At 45.5% G+C, this 17,898-nt stretch overlaps 2 protein-coding genes across 3 annotated transcripts in view; both read right to left on the bottom strand.

The window, feature by feature from the left end:
* LOC109312907 (zona pellucida sperm-binding protein 3-like) overlaps window positions 1-9,435 on the bottom strand; it is a 14,805-nt gene extending 5,370 nt beyond the window's left edge. Inside the window, exons 1-3 of the mRNA XM_019539262.1 lie at window positions 8,926-9,435; window positions 3,145-3,206; window positions 1,485-1,622 (exon numbers count right to left, since the gene is read on the bottom strand). Coding sequence (XP_019394807.1) covers window positions 1,485-1,622; window positions 3,145-3,205 — 199 coding nt within the window. The 5' untranslated portion in view covers window position 3,206; window positions 8,926-9,435. The remainder of the gene's footprint in view (window positions 1-1,484; window positions 1,623-3,144; window positions 3,207-8,925) is intronic.
* An 852-nt stretch (window positions 9,436-10,287) lies between these two features.
* Window positions 10,288-17,898, bottom strand: part of LOC109312909 (zona pellucida sperm-binding protein 3-like) — an 8,927-nt gene continuing 1,316 nt past the window's right edge. The window contains exons 2-10 of one of the 2 annotated variants that reach the window (XM_019539263.1): window positions 16,750-16,958; window positions 15,957-16,069; window positions 15,376-15,467; window positions 14,664-14,844; window positions 14,100-14,208; window positions 13,169-13,260; window positions 12,089-12,186; window positions 11,418-11,535; window positions 10,288-10,506 (exon numbers count right to left, since the gene is read on the bottom strand). In XM_019539263.1, the coding sequence (XP_019394808.1) occupies window positions 11,420-11,535; window positions 12,089-12,186; window positions 13,169-13,260; window positions 14,100-14,208; window positions 14,664-14,844; window positions 15,376-15,467; window positions 15,957-16,069; window positions 16,750-16,958 (1,010 nt within the window). In that variant the 3' untranslated portion in view covers window positions 10,288-10,506; window positions 11,418-11,419. Of the gene's footprint in view, window positions 10,507-10,529; window positions 10,581-11,417; window positions 11,536-12,088; window positions 12,187-13,168; window positions 13,261-14,099; window positions 14,209-14,663; window positions 14,845-15,375; window positions 15,468-15,956; window positions 16,070-16,749; window positions 16,959-17,898 lie in introns of those variants that run through there. The other variant, XM_019539264.1, reaches the window with a different exon arrangement.

Genomic DNA, 17,898 nt, shown 5'->3' with positions numbered 1-17,898 from the left:
TCCACATGCACACTTAAGACCTAATAACCCAAGATTTAGGAAATATTTCAAATAATGGAGATAAGCCAAACCCATGAGCTTCTAATCAAGAAGTTGATTTAGTTATAAACAAACAGAGGATACATATCTCGTTAGCGAGAGAAAAAAAAACACCCCCAAAAAACCTCAAAACTTTATTGTATTTAATAAATCAATGAAGAATAAGTCCCTTTTTCTAGGGAGATGCACAAGTTGACTGAAGCCAATTAAAAAAAAGCTACCCGCCTTAAAGCACTCCCAGAACCTGCAGTCCACCCTGCTGTTGAGCTAGAGGAATAAGTCCATGGTGGGATTTTAGACCCATGACATTTTAGGAGAAGGCAACCAGAGCCTCCTTTTTACACTGAAAAGTAGCGTTCAGCTTAGTTTGCTCTTCTCCAGAGGTGTGCAGAGACTAGAAAGGAACATCATGACTTGCCCCTAAAAGAGGTCCTACTTCCCCATGCTCACCCCAAAACATTCAATATTTGTTTGTATTACAGAACATTAGCCTTCCATAGTCCTTTTGTTACTGGGAAACAGACAGAAAATAAACCTTCCATCTAATGCTTTTGCTTGCAGTCTTTGCTCACATACTGGTTTTGACTAGTGCATTATGGGGACACTTTAGTATTGACCCACACAGCAGCGCTAGCCTCAGCATGATAACAATGGCTCTAGGACTAGAACTTTTACACCTCCCCTTTCATGAATAAGGGGATGTAGCTGGAACTAGTTAGAAGATAGGTTTATTAGAAACACCAAGGAAGGAGCAACTTGGCCTACAGAGGAGCCTTCATTTGCTGCACAAAGGACCAACTAACTTAGAGTCACTCTCCAATTTGTGCCTCAGAAGCCTAAGAGATGCAGTCTGCCTTGCTAGATTGGAGCTAGGATTCCTGCCCAGTGAGAGAGGTTCCAGGTTTCTTTGCATCCCAGGCATGCCTCTTCTGGGTGCAGTTTGAGGCCACATCTTACCATGGAGCAGGCTCACTAGGGGATTTCTAGGTTTGGAGCATGCAAGCAGGGCATCTCTGCTGGGACATGCTGCAACATAGGCACATTACTGGGAGCTTCTGACATGGCTCTTGAAGAGGGATAGCAGGATCCCAAGGCTCTGCAGACAAGCCACTTATTCAGGTGCTGGGGCAGGAGGAATGATGCTACAAGAAGTTAGCCAGTTTGCATGTTAGCAGCTGACTGGCAGGGGCTGGGGAGGGTCTGGCTACTTGACCAAGTAGATCATTTTAATAGAAAAGAAGGTTCACCCCCACCCCTCTTGCTTGGTTATAGAAGTGCACACCTAGCTTTCAAAGCATCCCTGGCCTATCCTCAGCTGGAAAGAAGATGGTTGCAACTCCCAGCAGTTAGCTCTTAGGATATTACTGCAGATGAGAGAACCCCAGGTAGTAACATCTAGTGTCAGAAGTGTCTTTTAGAAAAGATGGAACAGTTCTAGTTCTTACCATTCAGGGCCTTTTGGAAGAAACTCATCTGTGTAGACAGTTTAGTGGTATTCTGCAGACCAGGATCTGTGGTACTAGAAACTGCTGCAGTGGAGTAAGAGGATCCATTCCATTGTGTGGATACCAGCTCCCAGGTAACTAGAAGAGAGCACATTTGGTTATTTCCTTGACCCAGATAGGAAGTCCTCTGCATGTAGTTATCAAGCTACCCCTCCCCTTCAAAGGCATGCTAACCATCCTCACTCTGCCCAGTGGGCAGAGACCAAGCATAGAAAAGCCTTAAAGGTACTCAGTTTCTAGATCCTTGGGGCAGACAACACATGGTCATGGCAGAGCAAAGCATTGCAGCTGAAGTCCAAGTTACCACATAAGAGGGTAGTCACATAAGCTTCAGCTGTTAGGAGGGGAAATTCTGTACAGTAGGCAGAGAGACTAGTCTGGGTAGATCTGTAGCTATGCTATGAGCTAAGTGTGGCCTTTGTGGGCATGCAGCCACAAAGAACAACATCCCCCCCCAGCCAGCTGGCAGCTTATTGAGCAGTCACAATAATAGCCTTCAGGAAGAAACAAGCAGAGAATACTAGAGTCAGGTCAAGTCATGGTTTTGTCAAAAAGTTTCATAGGAGGTTTTTCTGGATTCACATGGCTGAAAGAAGTCTCAGCTTGAGCTTAGTAGTAGTTTGTAGCCCTCACTGTTGCCAAGAAAAATATTGAAGTCCTGTTCCAGGCACATGAGAAGCTAAATAAAGCAGCTTCAAAATTGGTTATTAGATCAGGCTTATGAGTAGGGGTAGAGCTTGCTTCTGGTATTGTCTACCTGCTTTGGCTATTCATCTTCAGGGCGGTCCCTTCAAGAAAGCACTGGATTGTGCTGCATGTCATCTTGCTACTGTGTCTTACACTACTATATGCAAACTAGCCTTAAGGTCAAGGTATTTCTTTAGCATTAGAGTTCTAGCACATGGTCACTTGAAGAAAAAAAGAAAAAAATGAATGGACTTATTCAGTGTCTCATCTTAGCCATCTAATGTACTATGAGAATTCATATTGCATCATATCAGTGTGTAAAGGCTGCCTGTGGAGGAAATGGTTTCTCCTAGCACTTTCAGACAGCAAGATATAGTAGTTCCTCCTCTGCCAGCCTTATAGGAAGGCCCTTGTAGAAGCACTGCCCTAAATATCCACCTATGAACCCAACCCTTATCCTATGTAGAATATGGACTTGAACTTCAAGTGATAGAAAGTGCCCAAAACAGGGCACTTTTCTTGAGGACATGCTGCAGATTAGAGATTACAGGCTTTGTGACTCATGGCATTAGACAGACAGCCCTAGTAGTTCTATTTAACAGAGTGTTGAAGGTTAAACTGAGTCTTGTCCAAGAGATGACATAGAACAGAAGCATTCCTGACAGAGTTCCCACTCAGATAAGCTAAGCAGGGAGCAAGTCTCCCACCAGAGAAAAGAATCCAGACAGGGAATGTCAGAGGCAGATAAGGAACAGAAGCAAGTATGCACAGCTAGGACAACAGTTAATCTTTACCACAAAAACCCCACAGCATCAGACAAGAACAAAAAACAAGCAAAGATCCAAACATCATTTTAAACAACTTCTAGTAGCAGTCTAAAGTTCCAAAAACATTGGTCCAAGCTACAACTTACCAGGAACCCCAAGCACTATTACCCAGAGGCTAGCCAACAGGACAACTCCACAAAAGCCCATCCTAGAGAACAGAAAAGCTAGAGCTATATCAGCCAAACCCCTTTAAATAGGCCTCACAGCAGGCCTGGTAAACCAGACCCACCTGAGCCTGTTTCAGCCCAAGCGCTCTGCCTCTTCATTGGACAGCTTACCTAGATAAGCACCTGGGGGAGCTCAAAGAGGTTTCCTGTGAGACTGGGCACACCTGCAGTTTTGCTGTGCCCTAGGTGGTGCATGGGCATGTTTGTAGGCTCATCTGCTAGTGATTTCATCTTTACTTAGAAATGGGTCCTGCTAGCACCACTGCAGAAATAAGGACTATGGAAGCAAAACCTTTAGTGGAGCATGGCCTTCAGGGTATGAGGATTCAGGGATCTAATAATGTGCTGAGAGGAGTCTTCCCCTTCCAGTTAGCTGACAAATGCTTAGTGATTATGCTTGCGTCTAGCACTGAAGTGTGAGGATTTCTGTCCAGCCCTGCTTTCAGATTGCTCTGACCTAGATGCTGTCTTGCCCATTGGGTTTCCTGGGTCTCTTGCTTCCAGCAGAGCTGCATAGTCTCTAAGGGTAACCAGCTGTTCAGTGACAGAGGTCTAGATTACTGAAGTACCCAGATGCTACTGCCTGCTGAGACTGGGACTCCATGGTGCTAGGAGCCACACAGGAAGAGACAGTCCCTACCCTGGTGGTGATGCCACTCTACAGGTGGAACAATGGGGGAAGGGAAACCAATGGGTGGCCTTCAAATCTCAGGAAAGGTCTGGATCAAGCTCAGGGAGGTTTGGGGTCTCTCTCATTAGAACTGTTCATTCCCCTTCTGTCCATCCTCTGATGGTGGCCCAAACAAGTATCTCATGCAAAAAAGCAGCCACTTCACAGTGAGCATGCAAGTGTCCTTGTCTCTTGGCCCATCCAGGCTGTGAGGTCCTGGAAGTCTCTGGAACTCCTGCCAATGGGTTCCTTCCACCTGGGCTGTCCACTGTTTCAGGCCCCACTGGGACAAAGTGCTCTATATCCCAGAATGATGCCTCTCCAACTTGGCAGCCCACATCCCTCTGTGGTAAGAGTTGCTGCAGAATGCAATGGTGACTGCAACAGCTGGTCACTGACTACTCAGGACCAGGTAGATCCAAACTTGGAGACCGGGATTAAAGGAGAAAGCAGCCTATGCTAAGTACAAGATACACCATGGTAGGAGAGCTACCTGGAAGGAAAATCTATGCTCTTTCTTGCTGAATGGTCAAGATAGCCGGGTGGGGACAGGGAGCCACACTCAGCAAATTTGAGTAGGTGGAAATATTGTTTAATCATTCATGTAACTTCACAGCGGCCCAAGCATTCTCTACCCTCCAGAAGTAACAACGGGAGAGAGATTTCCTCAGCAGAAATTGTATGTATGTGCATGTGTAACATGGTTGCAAGCAAGTGGGACAGGAAGGAGCTGGGATTTTTTGGCGCACACCCATGGAGCAAATGCTCCATCTTGAGGCTTCTTACTGAAATCACTGCCCCCAACTCCACTGCTGGATCATGTACTACATGGCTAGTGCTCACCTCCCCCTACACTGGCTGCCCACTGCTGTGCCAACTGTGTGTCTCAGGGTTTTGTTTATAGCAGGTTTTTACACTGTGCCCATCACCGAAGCAGCCGAGCCCCTCTGAAGAATGTTCTTTCTTGTTGGCAAGAAGTGTGTTGCCTTCCCATAGGACCTCATCCCATTTCATCCACCCCCAGAGGCCTCAGTATGAGGAGCTGTGTCCTTTTGGAGAGAAAGCCTATGCTTTTTTCCCCACAGCTACTCCATTCCCCTTCTCTCTGGTGAAGGGAGGAACCAAGAACAGCTCAAGCAAATAAGCCTTCTTGGCTGCCCTTTAACCAACAGCCACTTGCTCTCCTCTTGTTCAATCCACTGAAAACAATGCCATTCCCTTTTACAATCCAAATTCAGTGGTCATACACTCATTCAGCTTTATAGGCAGACAAGGTTATTTGGGTAAATGTGGTATCTTTTATTAGGCTAACTGAATAGTTGGAAAAATTGTTCTTTGCAAGCTTTCAGGCACAAACACCTTTCTTCAGGCATAGAGAGAGTCTGCTGGTCTTATCTGCTCTCTAGGGTAAAATAAAAACTTAAGCCCATATGCAAAATGCAGGTCTGTGAAAATGCAAATACATAGCAAGGAAGATCAAAGGGGATAGGAGTTAATGGGTGTGAGAGAGGTAGGTAGAGGAAAAAACCAGAGAGGGGAATGTCAACAGGTGATAAAACGTAGCTGGGAAAGTGTAGAGAAGTTATGTGGGGATATTGTTCACGCACTTTATTAACACAGCCTTTATGGTGACGTCTGTTTATTTCCTGCTCATTTACCAGGGTACGGGGCAACCACAGCTTGGGCAGAAGTGCATTTAAAATAAGGACTTTTATCTCCAATAAAAAAAAGAATACTGGTGAGTCCAGATGGTGTCCTCTTTACGTTGCTGAGCAGTATCTCCAGGCTCCTCTCACCATCTCCATGTCAAAGCCTGGGTAGGTGTCCTCATTTCATTTGGCAGCTGCTGTTTAAGCTGTGGCATTTTACTGCCAGAGGAACCTACCTTAAAACAGCTCGAGGTACAGATTTTTTTTGCATAAAAGACCATTGGACACCAGTTTCACAAATACTATGTGTATAAATTTAACCAACATTTTGTTTTGGAGTAAACCACTTCCTAAAATATGAGATGCTTACTATTGAACTTTTCAAAATAAAACATTTAGGTTTTAGGCTTGAAATAATGTTAATGGGAATTTTGAAAAGAATTTTTTTTTTTAAATGATTGTATGCAGCAGGGCTATCTAGTGACCAGCCAGGTTTCATAAAGCAAACTGTTATGTATTCAGAATTAAAGCATTTCAGAGAAAAATCTCTCACTATGATAAAGCTTAGAAGCTGTTTGCTTAAATGTTTATTTCCTGTTTTGATTAGCATACGCAGGACCCACTTCCAAGGCCCCACTCTTGAAATTGTTGGTCATTGACATTACTGGATTGAGCATGTGAGAATCAAGGATCCTGGTTTTCTCTATTTACCGCCCTCCCATTTTCAGTTTAAGTATTACTCCCAAATCACCATATTCTAATCCACAGAAAAAATGTGGATTTGGGGTTAGTTTTCTAACCAAAAATTGGGAATTTTTTAAAAATCAGAGTAAACCAGGATCTCTGGCAAGAATGCAGTCACTTTGTACAAGTCTAGGTGCTTGAAGTCTTGAAATAGTTAAAAGTCTATATATGCTATTTCCCCACAGCATAAAAAAAACTTCAAAACTTTGGATATCTGTGTTTTCTGGTACTGCGATTTCGCTTAATTATGTCCCTGTGGCTTTAGTTCCTTCAGGAAGCATGCACACACTGAGCCAATAATATAATCCCTTAGCAAGCCCATGGCAATACTCCTAATATTGTTAGGATCGTCTTTGAATATCCCAGTGAGGGAATATGCAAGTATATCCATGTAATTACAGCACCTATTGCTTGGATAAATTCCAGCACTAAGTCACTTAGAGAGCCAATCTTAAAGCACCAGTGGTATTTGAGATTTACTGTTCCTTTAAAACTTGTGGGGGGAGGGTTGCATGAAAACAAACAAACAAAACAAGCTTGTTTTGTAAAGTAACAGGAAGTTTAACATCTCGGGGTCTTTATTGTTCTCCAAAAAAGGTCCAAACATCCCCACATTGCAGATCCAGCACTGCCTCTTATGAAGGAGATGAACCCAACCAGTATAACAATCATGTTCCTGTTTGAAAACACCTTACAGCAAAGTCTGTCAATAGCACAAATCCAGGGGCAGGCCCTTCTTTTAAGTTTGACAATTCTAGGGTGGCCAGGAATTGTAGTTGTTTCAGTGCCTGTTGCTTACCATCTCATACCATGATCACACACAGAAAAATATGGTAGCAATAAAGTGACCCATCCATCCCTTCCGAGTCTGAAAAACATTCTGTTTGATACAAAGCAACTTATTTTGTTAGACTGGGGTGTGCAAAATACAGCCCATGAGCCAGATCTGGCATACCAGCTCATTCTATCTGGTCTGTGGGGCCCCTAAAAGTTTAGAAAATTAATGTTCATCTACTCCTGGTTGCCTGTCAAAGATGACAGGACACAGGGGCAGTAGGATCCAGGGGGAGCCAGGCAGGACTCAGCAGCCCAGAAGCAAGGCCTGCCTGGCCCACCCCCAGCCAGAAGCCCTGTGCATGGCAGAGCCTTCTGGCCTGGGTCCCTGGGGCTGTTCTTGCCTTCCTGCACCTGAGGGGGAAATTGAGATAAGAATGCTGTGGGGGGAGGGAGGGGAGGACTATGGGCAATCGCCTCAGTCCTCAGGCCCAGGCAGCTCCTGCTGAGTCCATGCAGCTGGGAGGCAGTAGGAAAGCAGGGAAATGGCAGCTACAAATGGAGGAAGGGGCAGTAAGCAGGCATGTGGGGCCCACCCACAGCCTTCCCACAACTGCCCCGCTCCCACCCCTATTCACAAGAATAAGACTTCATTTTAAGCTATTGTACAATCCCCTCTGCATACACACTACAGAAAACACATGTAAATCAGGACAAAGATTTTAAAAAAATCAACTTAATGAATGTTGTAGATGTTCACTTTTTAGAATATAAATTTGGTATTTTTCTGGTACTGAAATGGCAAAACCCATTTCTGAAAGGAGTACTTCCTGGGGCAAGGGGAGGGACTTCTGGTGGCAAAGATCGGGACTGGAACTCCTGCCCTAAGGGGCAGGGCTACCCACACAGCCCCCGATAGCTTGCCAAAACTCAGTAATAAGTTGCCCAGTCCCGTTAGACAGACAGTGAAACGAGATAGTCACGATGTCGATTCGAGCAGGAAGGTGGAACTATGGGACTTTCTGTGGTCCCTTCCAACCCTTTTCTTCTATAATTATACAACTGGCCCCATCTGCCAGTTGTTACTACAGGACAAAGCCTGAGGGCTTGGGACATTGCAGTTTGACTAGGAAGTTACAGCAGATGCTGTGGGATGTAGCTGTCAATTTCAGTGGTGGCTGCTGATTCCCTTCACCCTGGCTCTCTCATCTTTTTCCTTAGTTAAAGAATAGAGAAAAAAGCCAAATCCATACTCCTGCAATTCTGTCCCTACATGCTCTCAAACTACGTGCCAAGTCATTACAGAATTGTGCAAGTTCATCTTACTGAGCTACAGATACTCTAGAAAGGAGAAACGCATCCGGAGAAAGAGAAGGACCAGATGTTTGAGCCGATGGGCCTCACAGGGCTGTACAAAATACTTCTGAAGGAACAGCTCACTCCAGAGTGACTTTGCATTGCCATTTTTAAACCCGAAAGCTTGCTAAGAATTTTCTCCCCCCCAGTTATTTGGTTGGTTTAATAAAAGATATTACATTTTCCCAAAGAACCTTGTCTGCCAGAAAGACACTTTTAGAAATACTTCTAAGGATCTCAGGTCCAGGATGACAAATGACAGCAGCCCTTGGTCTTGCATAAGTTAGCAGTTAAAAAAAAAAAAAAAAAATCCACCTGGTGTCCTTCTCAAGAGATCTTTGTCTATATTAAGGTGTTTTTCAAATATTTCCAACTCCTGTCAACACCAATGCAGTGTCACTAGGGGCTAGAAACCCTGTCTTACCTTGATTACCAGAACATTGTTTAAGTGCCTGCTGCTCCATGCAAACCTGCACCAAGGGAATTTAAAGCCAGCAGGGTACTTACAATCAGCTGCCAGCAGACCTCAAACTGGAATTCTAGCACAGGGAAGACTAGTCCAGCTCTCTTGCTGGAAAATGCAAAGTGTTTCAAGCTTAGACAGGACCCAGCTGCCTCCATTAACAAACAGAGGTGGGTTTGTTCCAAGTAGCCAAGGTGGTAAATAGCAAAATGGTTTTAGTCAGCAGAAGTAACACCTCAGCTTGATTCTGGAACAGAACCAACTTTTTTGCAGCATCATTTTAACATGAGGTTGTGAACTCAGAAGCTAGCTTCTGAACTACCATGGAAGCAGAGAAGGCTCCCAGCAGAGCTGGGAAACAGCTATATTTCTCCAGGTCACAAGTCCTAGCAAAACACTGGGAGAAGAGGGATTTGTTTTAAGGGAGGAATCATTTTCATGCTGTTCTTAACACATCCCTCCTTGAGGCTGGGTATCAAGAGTAGTCTGATTTCTACTTCAAGTTGCTAGTGTGAAGCTATAGACCTTGAATTCTCTCGTGCGCTTTTGGGAGAATGCAGGAGGAGGTTCGGCTGATCTACAGTCGCACTCCAGATTCATTAGCAGATTAGAGAATCTAACTTCTACTGCTCCTAACAGCGACTCTCAGAGCAGGCTGTAAAGTGAATGCAAGACATTACTGTAGTGAGAGCGATTCTGTGCTGCAGAAGCCTGCCAGCTCAGGCTTTTGAATTAAGGGCAGGGGCCAGGCAGTGCAATTTGATTGTCTGCTACTTAAAACAGGCTGCAGAGTGACTGAGTGAATCCTGGCCCACCGTCTGCACACTAAGTGTGACAAGGCAAAGGCATGACTTCTAGACCAGAAGAATCACTGACTCAGCCCTGATTTCTTCAGGTGGAAGGTAGTGTCCTACCCCAGGGGAAAGGGGAACACTTTTTTATTGGCAGGGCCTTAGACACCATTAAAAAAAAGGAGTTTCAAAAGAGCTTAGCATTCAAGTTAAGCTGCTGGATATGATGGCTTCTATGCTTTCCTTAGCTCAGCATGCATTAAAATAGGGCTGTCCAAAACACAGCTCCAGGCACAGCTCCCCACACTGCTCTTCTGTGGTTGCCATCAGGGTCTCTGGCTTTCCCTTCCCTCCTCAAGCTTTTACTTCCTCCCACTGCCCCAGGGAAGGAGTGGGGTAGGGGAAGGAAAGCAGGAAGGATCATGGCCACAGTCCCTGGCCATTCAGAAGTTGGACAGCTCGGTATTCAAGAAGGCAGCTACTGCGAGACAAGGTTAACTACAGAGATGCCTCCCCATACTTGGTGCTCCCTCATCCCACCCTGCAGAAGCTGAGATAGATCACAGATTAAGTCATATACATGCACATATTCTCTGAACTTTTTTTTTTTTTTAGAAAGCCGCCAAACAAAAAAAACACCGAACAAAACAAGCAAACCCACAACTTCGACTCATTCCACATCTGTACTAAACACCTGCATATCTGCTTCTGCTGTAATCAGTCCCTCAGAATACGAGTCCTCAGCCATCTTGATTCTGAAGCAGCAGCCACTGTGGTGGGAAAAGCCCAGGCACAGCACCACTGGCACTGCAGCCATAAGCAGGACACCAATAGCTGCAAGACAGGGGTGGGGAAAAGTTTCAAGAAGCAGCCATACCTGTGGCAATTTAGTAATCCAAGGCCCTTCCCTTCCAATATAAACAGAGAAAAGTAGGTGGTCATGTTTGGCTGAAATCACGCAGAAGGCCATCAATTAGTACATCTCTGCCCCAACCTCTGCCTCTTATATGGTGAGGGTTCCTTGCTGAACGCTCTGCATCTATATGCAAATAGCTTGGGTACAGGTTTCATGCACAGATTCACTAAACCTGTAAGGCCTAGTCAACCTAAGGCAAGGGCTTCTCCCACCATCCCTCCCCACTCTAGGACCATGTCAAGGCAATTATTTCTTACTACTTTTACGCTAGAGCTCTCACAAGTGAAGCACCTGACAGCCTGTCTGTGAGAAACATCACATTAACTGGCTCGTACAATTTGAAAAAAAAATAGCGCTGTCTTCATGGAAGGATACCACTCCAGTGTACTTTTTGGTAGGTAGGTCAAGGCTCTCAGCTGCCTGTTAAGGCTGTGTGCTAGGAGACTCGAAGGCAATATGTGGGCAAAGGCAGCACCTCTCCATAGGAGAGCCAGACACTCACAGCATTTCCAATTAAAATATTGAGACCTAGAGTACAGGTCAGGGAGAGGAAGGATATCTGGAGGGATTGTGGCTACAGTTCATATATTCCATCTTCTCAGTGATTAGATGGAGAATTCTCTTGAACAAGGAGGCAGGCAGTTCACATGAGTGCTTCTCTGCTCTACTTCCCAATTTGGTAAATGCTCAGCCAATGACTCCTAGCTTGAGGGGCAGTGAGTCACCAGCTAGAAGAGGACAGATTAACCCTTCCTCACTATATTCCAGGACACCTTAATTCCATCAACAGTCAAAGCTCCAAGTCACAAAACCAAGTGAAGATGGTTACCTTTATAACGGTTGACTGCAAGAGAGCCATTTGTAGCTTCTGGTCTTTGGACCTGGTTTCTGGATCTTCAAGGGCCCAAGTACAACAGTATGGATAAGCCCCCCTTTCTCTGCAGAGTCTTAGGATAAAAAGACAAACCTGAAAGTTTCTCAACAGCTGTGAACAAAAGGCTGGTTTCTTCAAGCTTTAAAAGCAGGCTCCTCCTGTAGGCAGTGAAAGTACTGCCTACACTTCTGCCTTGCCCAGAGCTGCCCTACACATGCTTCAAGTGCTTTTTATCTACAGAATGACCAGCTAGCCAGCTGCAATTTGCCATTAGGTGGATAGATGGGGGGGGGGGAGACAAGCCCAACATCACCCACCCACCCCAGATTGCTTGCTTTGCCCTAGTGAAGGATTGGAGCAAAAAAGAGTGATACATATGCTTTAAGTGACAGTTCTCCATATTGGAATCAAGATGCTAGACTAAAGAAGTCATATCTGAAGGCAAAAAGCTTCTCTCCGAGACCACAGAAGAGCTGCATGTTTGGAGGTGGGTGTAGCGGGCTAAGAAGGGAGAAGTCTCCACTCTATTTCTCTGAACCTTAGTTGCCATGCTCAAGCTGCTAAATCTTGATAAGACACCATCTCCCCCATACTGCCACAGACCCCAGGTCAAAAGTAGTCCTTACCTTCTAAGGCTCTCTTGTGGCGCAAGCCTGTTTCTTGGCAGAGAGAGTCACAGCAATCACACATGTTGCTTAGAATAGGATTATCCAGGAGTTCCCACCTGTTAGATGGGAGCAGTAGGAAAGGACTTCGAGTGAAGATTAGAGGTCTTGAAGCAAAGGAAAGAAGGCAAGTCTCAGGGATCACTAGGTCTACCTGCTCAGTTCCCAGGCATCTCTCAATTTAAGAATCTTTCACAAGGTCTTAGAGAAAAATCAATTCTTTGCTTTTAGCAGTAGCTGGACTGTTGGCTGTTTGGAGCAGAATGAAAGAGACTTGGAACTTAATGCAACAGGGGCATGCTCTTGGAGAAAGCACAGACTGCAAATACAAATGGGAGCATTATTACTTGTGAAGAAAGGATTTGGAAGAGTTGCAAGACTTCTTATGGTAGAATGGGAGGAATTTTGTCTCTCACCCCCAACCAAGACTCAGCTTTGCATTTTATGACTGAACATTGAACTTGGTTTTGTTAAGCTTATTCCAACAAATAACCCTTATATAATACTGCCTTCCATTGCAAAAAGATTTAGAGGCACTGTATGTTTCACATCATGTCAATCATTTTCACATTCTCTCTCAAATGTCCAGAAGTTATACAACCAGTCAAGATTGAACATATGGATCTATTCCAGTTAGATACAGATTACTATCCTGCTTGGAACAAGTAAGGTCGGTAGTACATCGGAAGCCATATAAAACTTCACCAGCCAGCTCCAAACCAAACATTTCCAGTTAGGCAATCCTGAAAAGTGTTTTAAAAACACTTCCAAAGCTAATGAACCTGGAATGCATTCACCTTTAGCCCTTATGACAGGCAATATCAGACAGAAGGGCAACTGGACCAAAGTTATTATGGGCTCAGGTGGGCAAAACCACTTTGTTGCCAGCAGAAGAATGCACCCGAGGCATGCCAACATGCCACCTGGGACAGACTCTGTTCAAGCTTGCCACGCAGAACAGACTCTGTTCAAGCTTGTTTTAATACTTCCTTGGAATGCAGGTCATTCAGCTGATGGTCCTCCTCCCACAACAGCCCTTACCGATTTGTGTCCCTGTGGAATGAGCAGGCCTTCCTAGTGGGGTGCATGAGCACTTGGGGGTCCCAGACCAGCACCTGGCAGTGAAGATAGATCTGCAAAGCAGGGGGAAAAAGGGAAAGAGATGGCTTAACTGCCAATTAGAAAGGAACAGGCTCCATAGATGCGTACTTGAGGAAAAACAAGGAGACTCCATTTAAACCTGGGTCCCATTTAAACAGCAGCTATGAGAATCTGGGTTCCAGTAACAGAGGTGGATGTGGCAGATACCCATGTAAAGTCTTTGACTTGGTGACTGCATTAGATCCATTATGAACCCATGCTTCTTGCCAGTCAGAAGACTTGTGGGGCTCCCAAACTGCTGCCTAATGGGGGCACATGTACATCTAGCACATCCAGGAATTTGAACTAAACTAGAGCAATTCAGTGTTAGCCTTAGAACAACATTGGTTAACCTTCTTGCAAGAGTCAGTTTCGTGAAGGCCAAATGATTAATGGTATGTCTGATGACCTTGCTTAGAAGCAAGGCATGTCAAAGGATAGACCATGTGAAGCTCCTGCCATTACCTGAGGGAAGCATCTTGAGAGGCAAGTTGCACCGCTACAAACTACAGGAGAATTATGACAGAGAGGAGCTAATGACCCAGCCCTCTTTCATGAGGGTTTTGGACAGCAGGAGATTTCGCATACAGACAGGATCACACATTTCTTAATTTGGCCGTGGTAGATTACCCAACTAGATGGTACAATAAAAAAAGCTGCAAGTTTTTTTCTGCATAGACCTATAGTAGTTGCAGTCAGAAACTACCTTTAAATAGTCCTGGGTAGAAACATTTGTGGTATAATTCAAATTGATCCAGGTACTTAAACATTTTTCTACAAGACGTCTCTTGACACCAGAAGTGCCATCTCAGGATGGAATCGAGTTACTTACATCTGAGTCCACACCTACAAATCCAAATGCCTGCAGGGAAAGACTGATAGCTTCAGGAGCCTTTCTGGGCAGAAAATGGGAGTTTGACACTTTACCTTCCACAAAACACCTAAAACAGAAAGGCTGGATTAATCCATCAAGGCCACAGCAATTGCTTCCAAATAGACAATAATTGTTTGGCCCTGATCTACTTTGCTGTTCTCTCTTTAAGTCTTTAAGCTGTTGAAACTGTGTTCAAAGTGAGTGAACTACTTCTGAGCAGCATCTACCCAAGGTTTCAGCAGGTTAACCTATGGTAGTGATACCATGGGGGTCTAAATTTAGTGCACCTATGGCTTCCAGTGATCAAGCCAACCACCTGCCTTCTATCATCTTCATTTGCCAATAAACTACACCTTATTAGTTAAGGCAGGAGGCAGGTTTGAAATAAATATTTGATCAGTAGAAGTTATTTAGGAGCCTTCAGATATTAAACATATTCAGTCAAGATGCTCATGCGATTGCCTGAACTCTACATTTTCCAAGCTAAACAGATTTCATGAGTTGCCCGAGCAGCATAGTTACCCATGGTTTGCAATAATGCTGTAGCTCCTGGGAGATCTGTGGAGTTCTGGGGTTGGGGTGGCCATGCATTCATCCACAAAAATCTGCAGAGGCTGGTGGAAGAAACTCTGTACAGCAAACTCTATATCAATCTGAGAGCCCAGGGGAAAGACCTGGGAGTCTGAAGGGGCACTGAAGTCCCCTGCAAGGAAATAGGATTTTGTATTTAAAGATCATTTCACAGGCTGCTTGTTGTGACACATGTCACAGAATGAGACTTCCAAGTAGTCAAAGCCTTTTGCAAGCGTATGTAGAGTCTTTTGGGGAAGGAAAGTTGGTGTTCTCCACTATTAGTCCCATGAATGTCTGCCAAGATAGAGCTGACGAGCATGCTAGCTTTCTCCCCAATCCCTATGATAGGTTCTCACAAAAAGGTAGTCCCTCCCTGGTGTTACCAGAGCAGCAGGATTTTTTTTAGGCAAAAAAGAAAACAAACAAACCCACAGACCCTGAGTGTAAGGCTGAAGACAAGACAAGTGACAGAGGAAGAAAGACTCACATCCGTTTCATAAGTCTTCTACAAAAGTGGCAGCACACACCACCTTAAGAGGTGGTAAATTAGGTCTAGTTTTAGGACATTGTTTAATGGTGTTGGAAACAGGCAGCTCAGTGCACCAGAGATCATGGGGAAATCCAATGGTAGCACCCAGCCTTTCAGTAAGAGTTGTCTTACCATTCATTAGCATCACCTTGAACATCAGTACACTGGAGGCAGACAGCTGACCAGTAACTGAGGATATATTTGTAGGAGTCAAGGGTTTTGCACTAGAAAGAAATACATTGTTAGAGAGTTGGTAGGAGTTAGACTTATTATTTCTGAAGGGTAAATTCTTGCTCACAGGCACAGAAACTAGAAGAATCCTGAACCGAGTAAGGCCAGCTTGCCAGCCTATCCTTGAACCATGCTAGAATGGTTAGATTACCTTTCTTTCCCAAAGCCATGCAGCATACAAGAAACTGCCTTGAAGGGCTGCCAGATTCTTTTTTACATCCTGGGATTTAAGGCAAGTTTAGTACATGACCAAAACCCAAGAGTAGTTCTGCCAACTAATACAGCTTTGGCTTACTGGTTAGCATCTTCTTCAGCACTCAAAGAAACAGGTCACCTACATCAGCTGGTTTAAGTCTTCTCTTGTCCAGCTTGTATCACTATTCATGCTTGTGAAGGATTAATTTCTTGTTAGTGGAGCTCATGGTAATTTGGGGATTTTCACTTAGGCATCAAACTAGTAAGCTCAAGTGCTGGCAACTTACTCATAATCAGTGCAGTTTATTCTTTCAGTGAAGGAGGTGGCGTAGTATCTGCCTCTCCCAGAGGGAGGCTTATAGGCCAGGTCGGTGAAGTGCTCAAGCACATTCCCATAAGTCTGCAGGGATCAGGGAAAAATGGAGGTTAGAACAATCATGTTCCCACTTTCTCCTCCAGGCCACAGACTGAGGGCAAAAGTTCCCCCATCGGGAAGCAAAAATGTGTTTGCACTCCTGAAAAGCTACATCCAAAAACATTGCTTAATCAGCCCCTGCCTTGGTAGCAAAGACATTGATTACTGGCTTATGAACAAAAGAAAGACTTAACAGGGGCTAAACTGCACAGGCCTCTCAAGCAGTTAATATTTCTCTTCCATGGATACTAGACAATTTACTCAGTCCTTATGGTTCCAGGACCATGAGCTTCTCACTCCAGATTTACAGCAATAGTACAGAAAGGAGCATTCAGATATTAAACCCAAATGATCATCTCAGTGGGAGATGTTGGTGAGGCCCAGATCCTCCATGTATTTAAGCATATTACTCCTGTTAAAAATCTGTGCAAGTTTGGTGCCTAAAATCCATTTAAAGATCAGAGCCCTTGCTTTTTTCTTATGTCTAGCCCAGCAAATACCTGTAGGAGTTTTCCTATTACAGCAGCTCTGTCAGACAGCATTTCCACCCCCATGCACCCCCAAACTAGAAAGAGAAGCTACTTTGGAGCTACAGGCTCTTCAAATGCCTCTAAGCAAAGGTGAAACTCAAGGCCTTTGCTTGTCTAAGGAGCTACCAGACTCACCAGCTGTGAGAAACTGCAGTCCTTCAGGTCATACTGAAAGTGCAGAAGGCCCTGTTGGTTGTTGATGATAGTATAGGGGCAGCTGCCCAGATGCAGGAACTGTGGATCAAGCATGAGGCCAGCTCCCTGGGGGCTCAGGGGTATGGTCAGGTGGATGCTGGTTTTATTGCACTCATAGAATACAGAGTAATTGGATGTGCTCCTTCTCCCTACAGAAAGATGCAGTCTTGTGAGCTGGCAAAAACATTCCATCTCCCCAAATCTATCTAATCCCATTCTCTAGGCTATTTACAGCAGGGTGCTTTGCTTTCCCCTCCCTGCTTTTTTTTTTTTTTTTTTTTTTTTTTTTTTTTTTTTAGATCTACACTCCTTCCCTACATCCCCCACTTTTCTCCATCAATATAGTGGGAGAATGAATTCAGCCCGGGGGGGAGGGAGGGACTGCCCAGCCGGGGGTCCAGGGTGGGAATGCACAGCTGCAGGGCCCAAGTGGGGAGAGGGATAGAGTCGCAGGCAGCTCATTCAGGGGTGGTGAAGGCATGGGCTCCCTGCTGCTGTGCACGCTTACTGGGAGAGGGGGTGCACATGCTCCCCAGATTTGTGCATGGGGCAGGGGTAGATATGGGCTGGCAGCTGCAAGCTTGGGACTCCCTGCCCTGCTGCCCTCCCTTCGGGGGCCTCTGCAACCCAGTGGGTGGGACCCACATGGCAGGGCAGGGAAGGGCAGGGCAGGGAGGCTCAGTGTCACTGGCAGGAGCCTCACACCATCATGGTGAGGCATCCCCTGCCCACCCAGAAGCAGTGAGTCGTGTTCCCCACTGCTGCCAGGTAGGCAGGGGGCACCTCACCATGACAGCACAGGGCTCCCAGCAGCTGTTCTGCCCTGCCACAATGGGTCCCACCTGCCAGGCTGTGGAGGCCCCTAGAAGGAGGGCAGCAGGACGGGGAGCCCAGAGCCCAGCTCTCCCTGCTCCCCCAGGGTTTACCCAACCATGTCACCTGTGGGGGAAGGGGAGGGGGAGCCGGGTTCCACACTTCGCTTCTCTACAGTGGCCGTCACCTCCCATGAGCAGCAGCTGGGGAATCGGACCCAGGACCCCTGGCCCTGTAGGCCTGGCAGCCAGGGGCCCCCTCCAGCAGGGTTGGGGT

The sequence above is a fragment of the Crocodylus porosus genome, unplaced genomic scaffold, assembly GCF_001723895.1.
Source record: "Crocodylus porosus isolate Cpor-Errol unplaced genomic scaffold, CroPor_comp1, whole genome shotgun sequence".
NCBI lineage: Eukaryota > Metazoa > Chordata > Crocodylia > Crocodylidae > Crocodylus > Crocodylus porosus.
The sequence above is the reverse complement of the archived record's forward strand: the minus strand, read 5'-3'. Positions and strand labels throughout refer to the sequence as shown.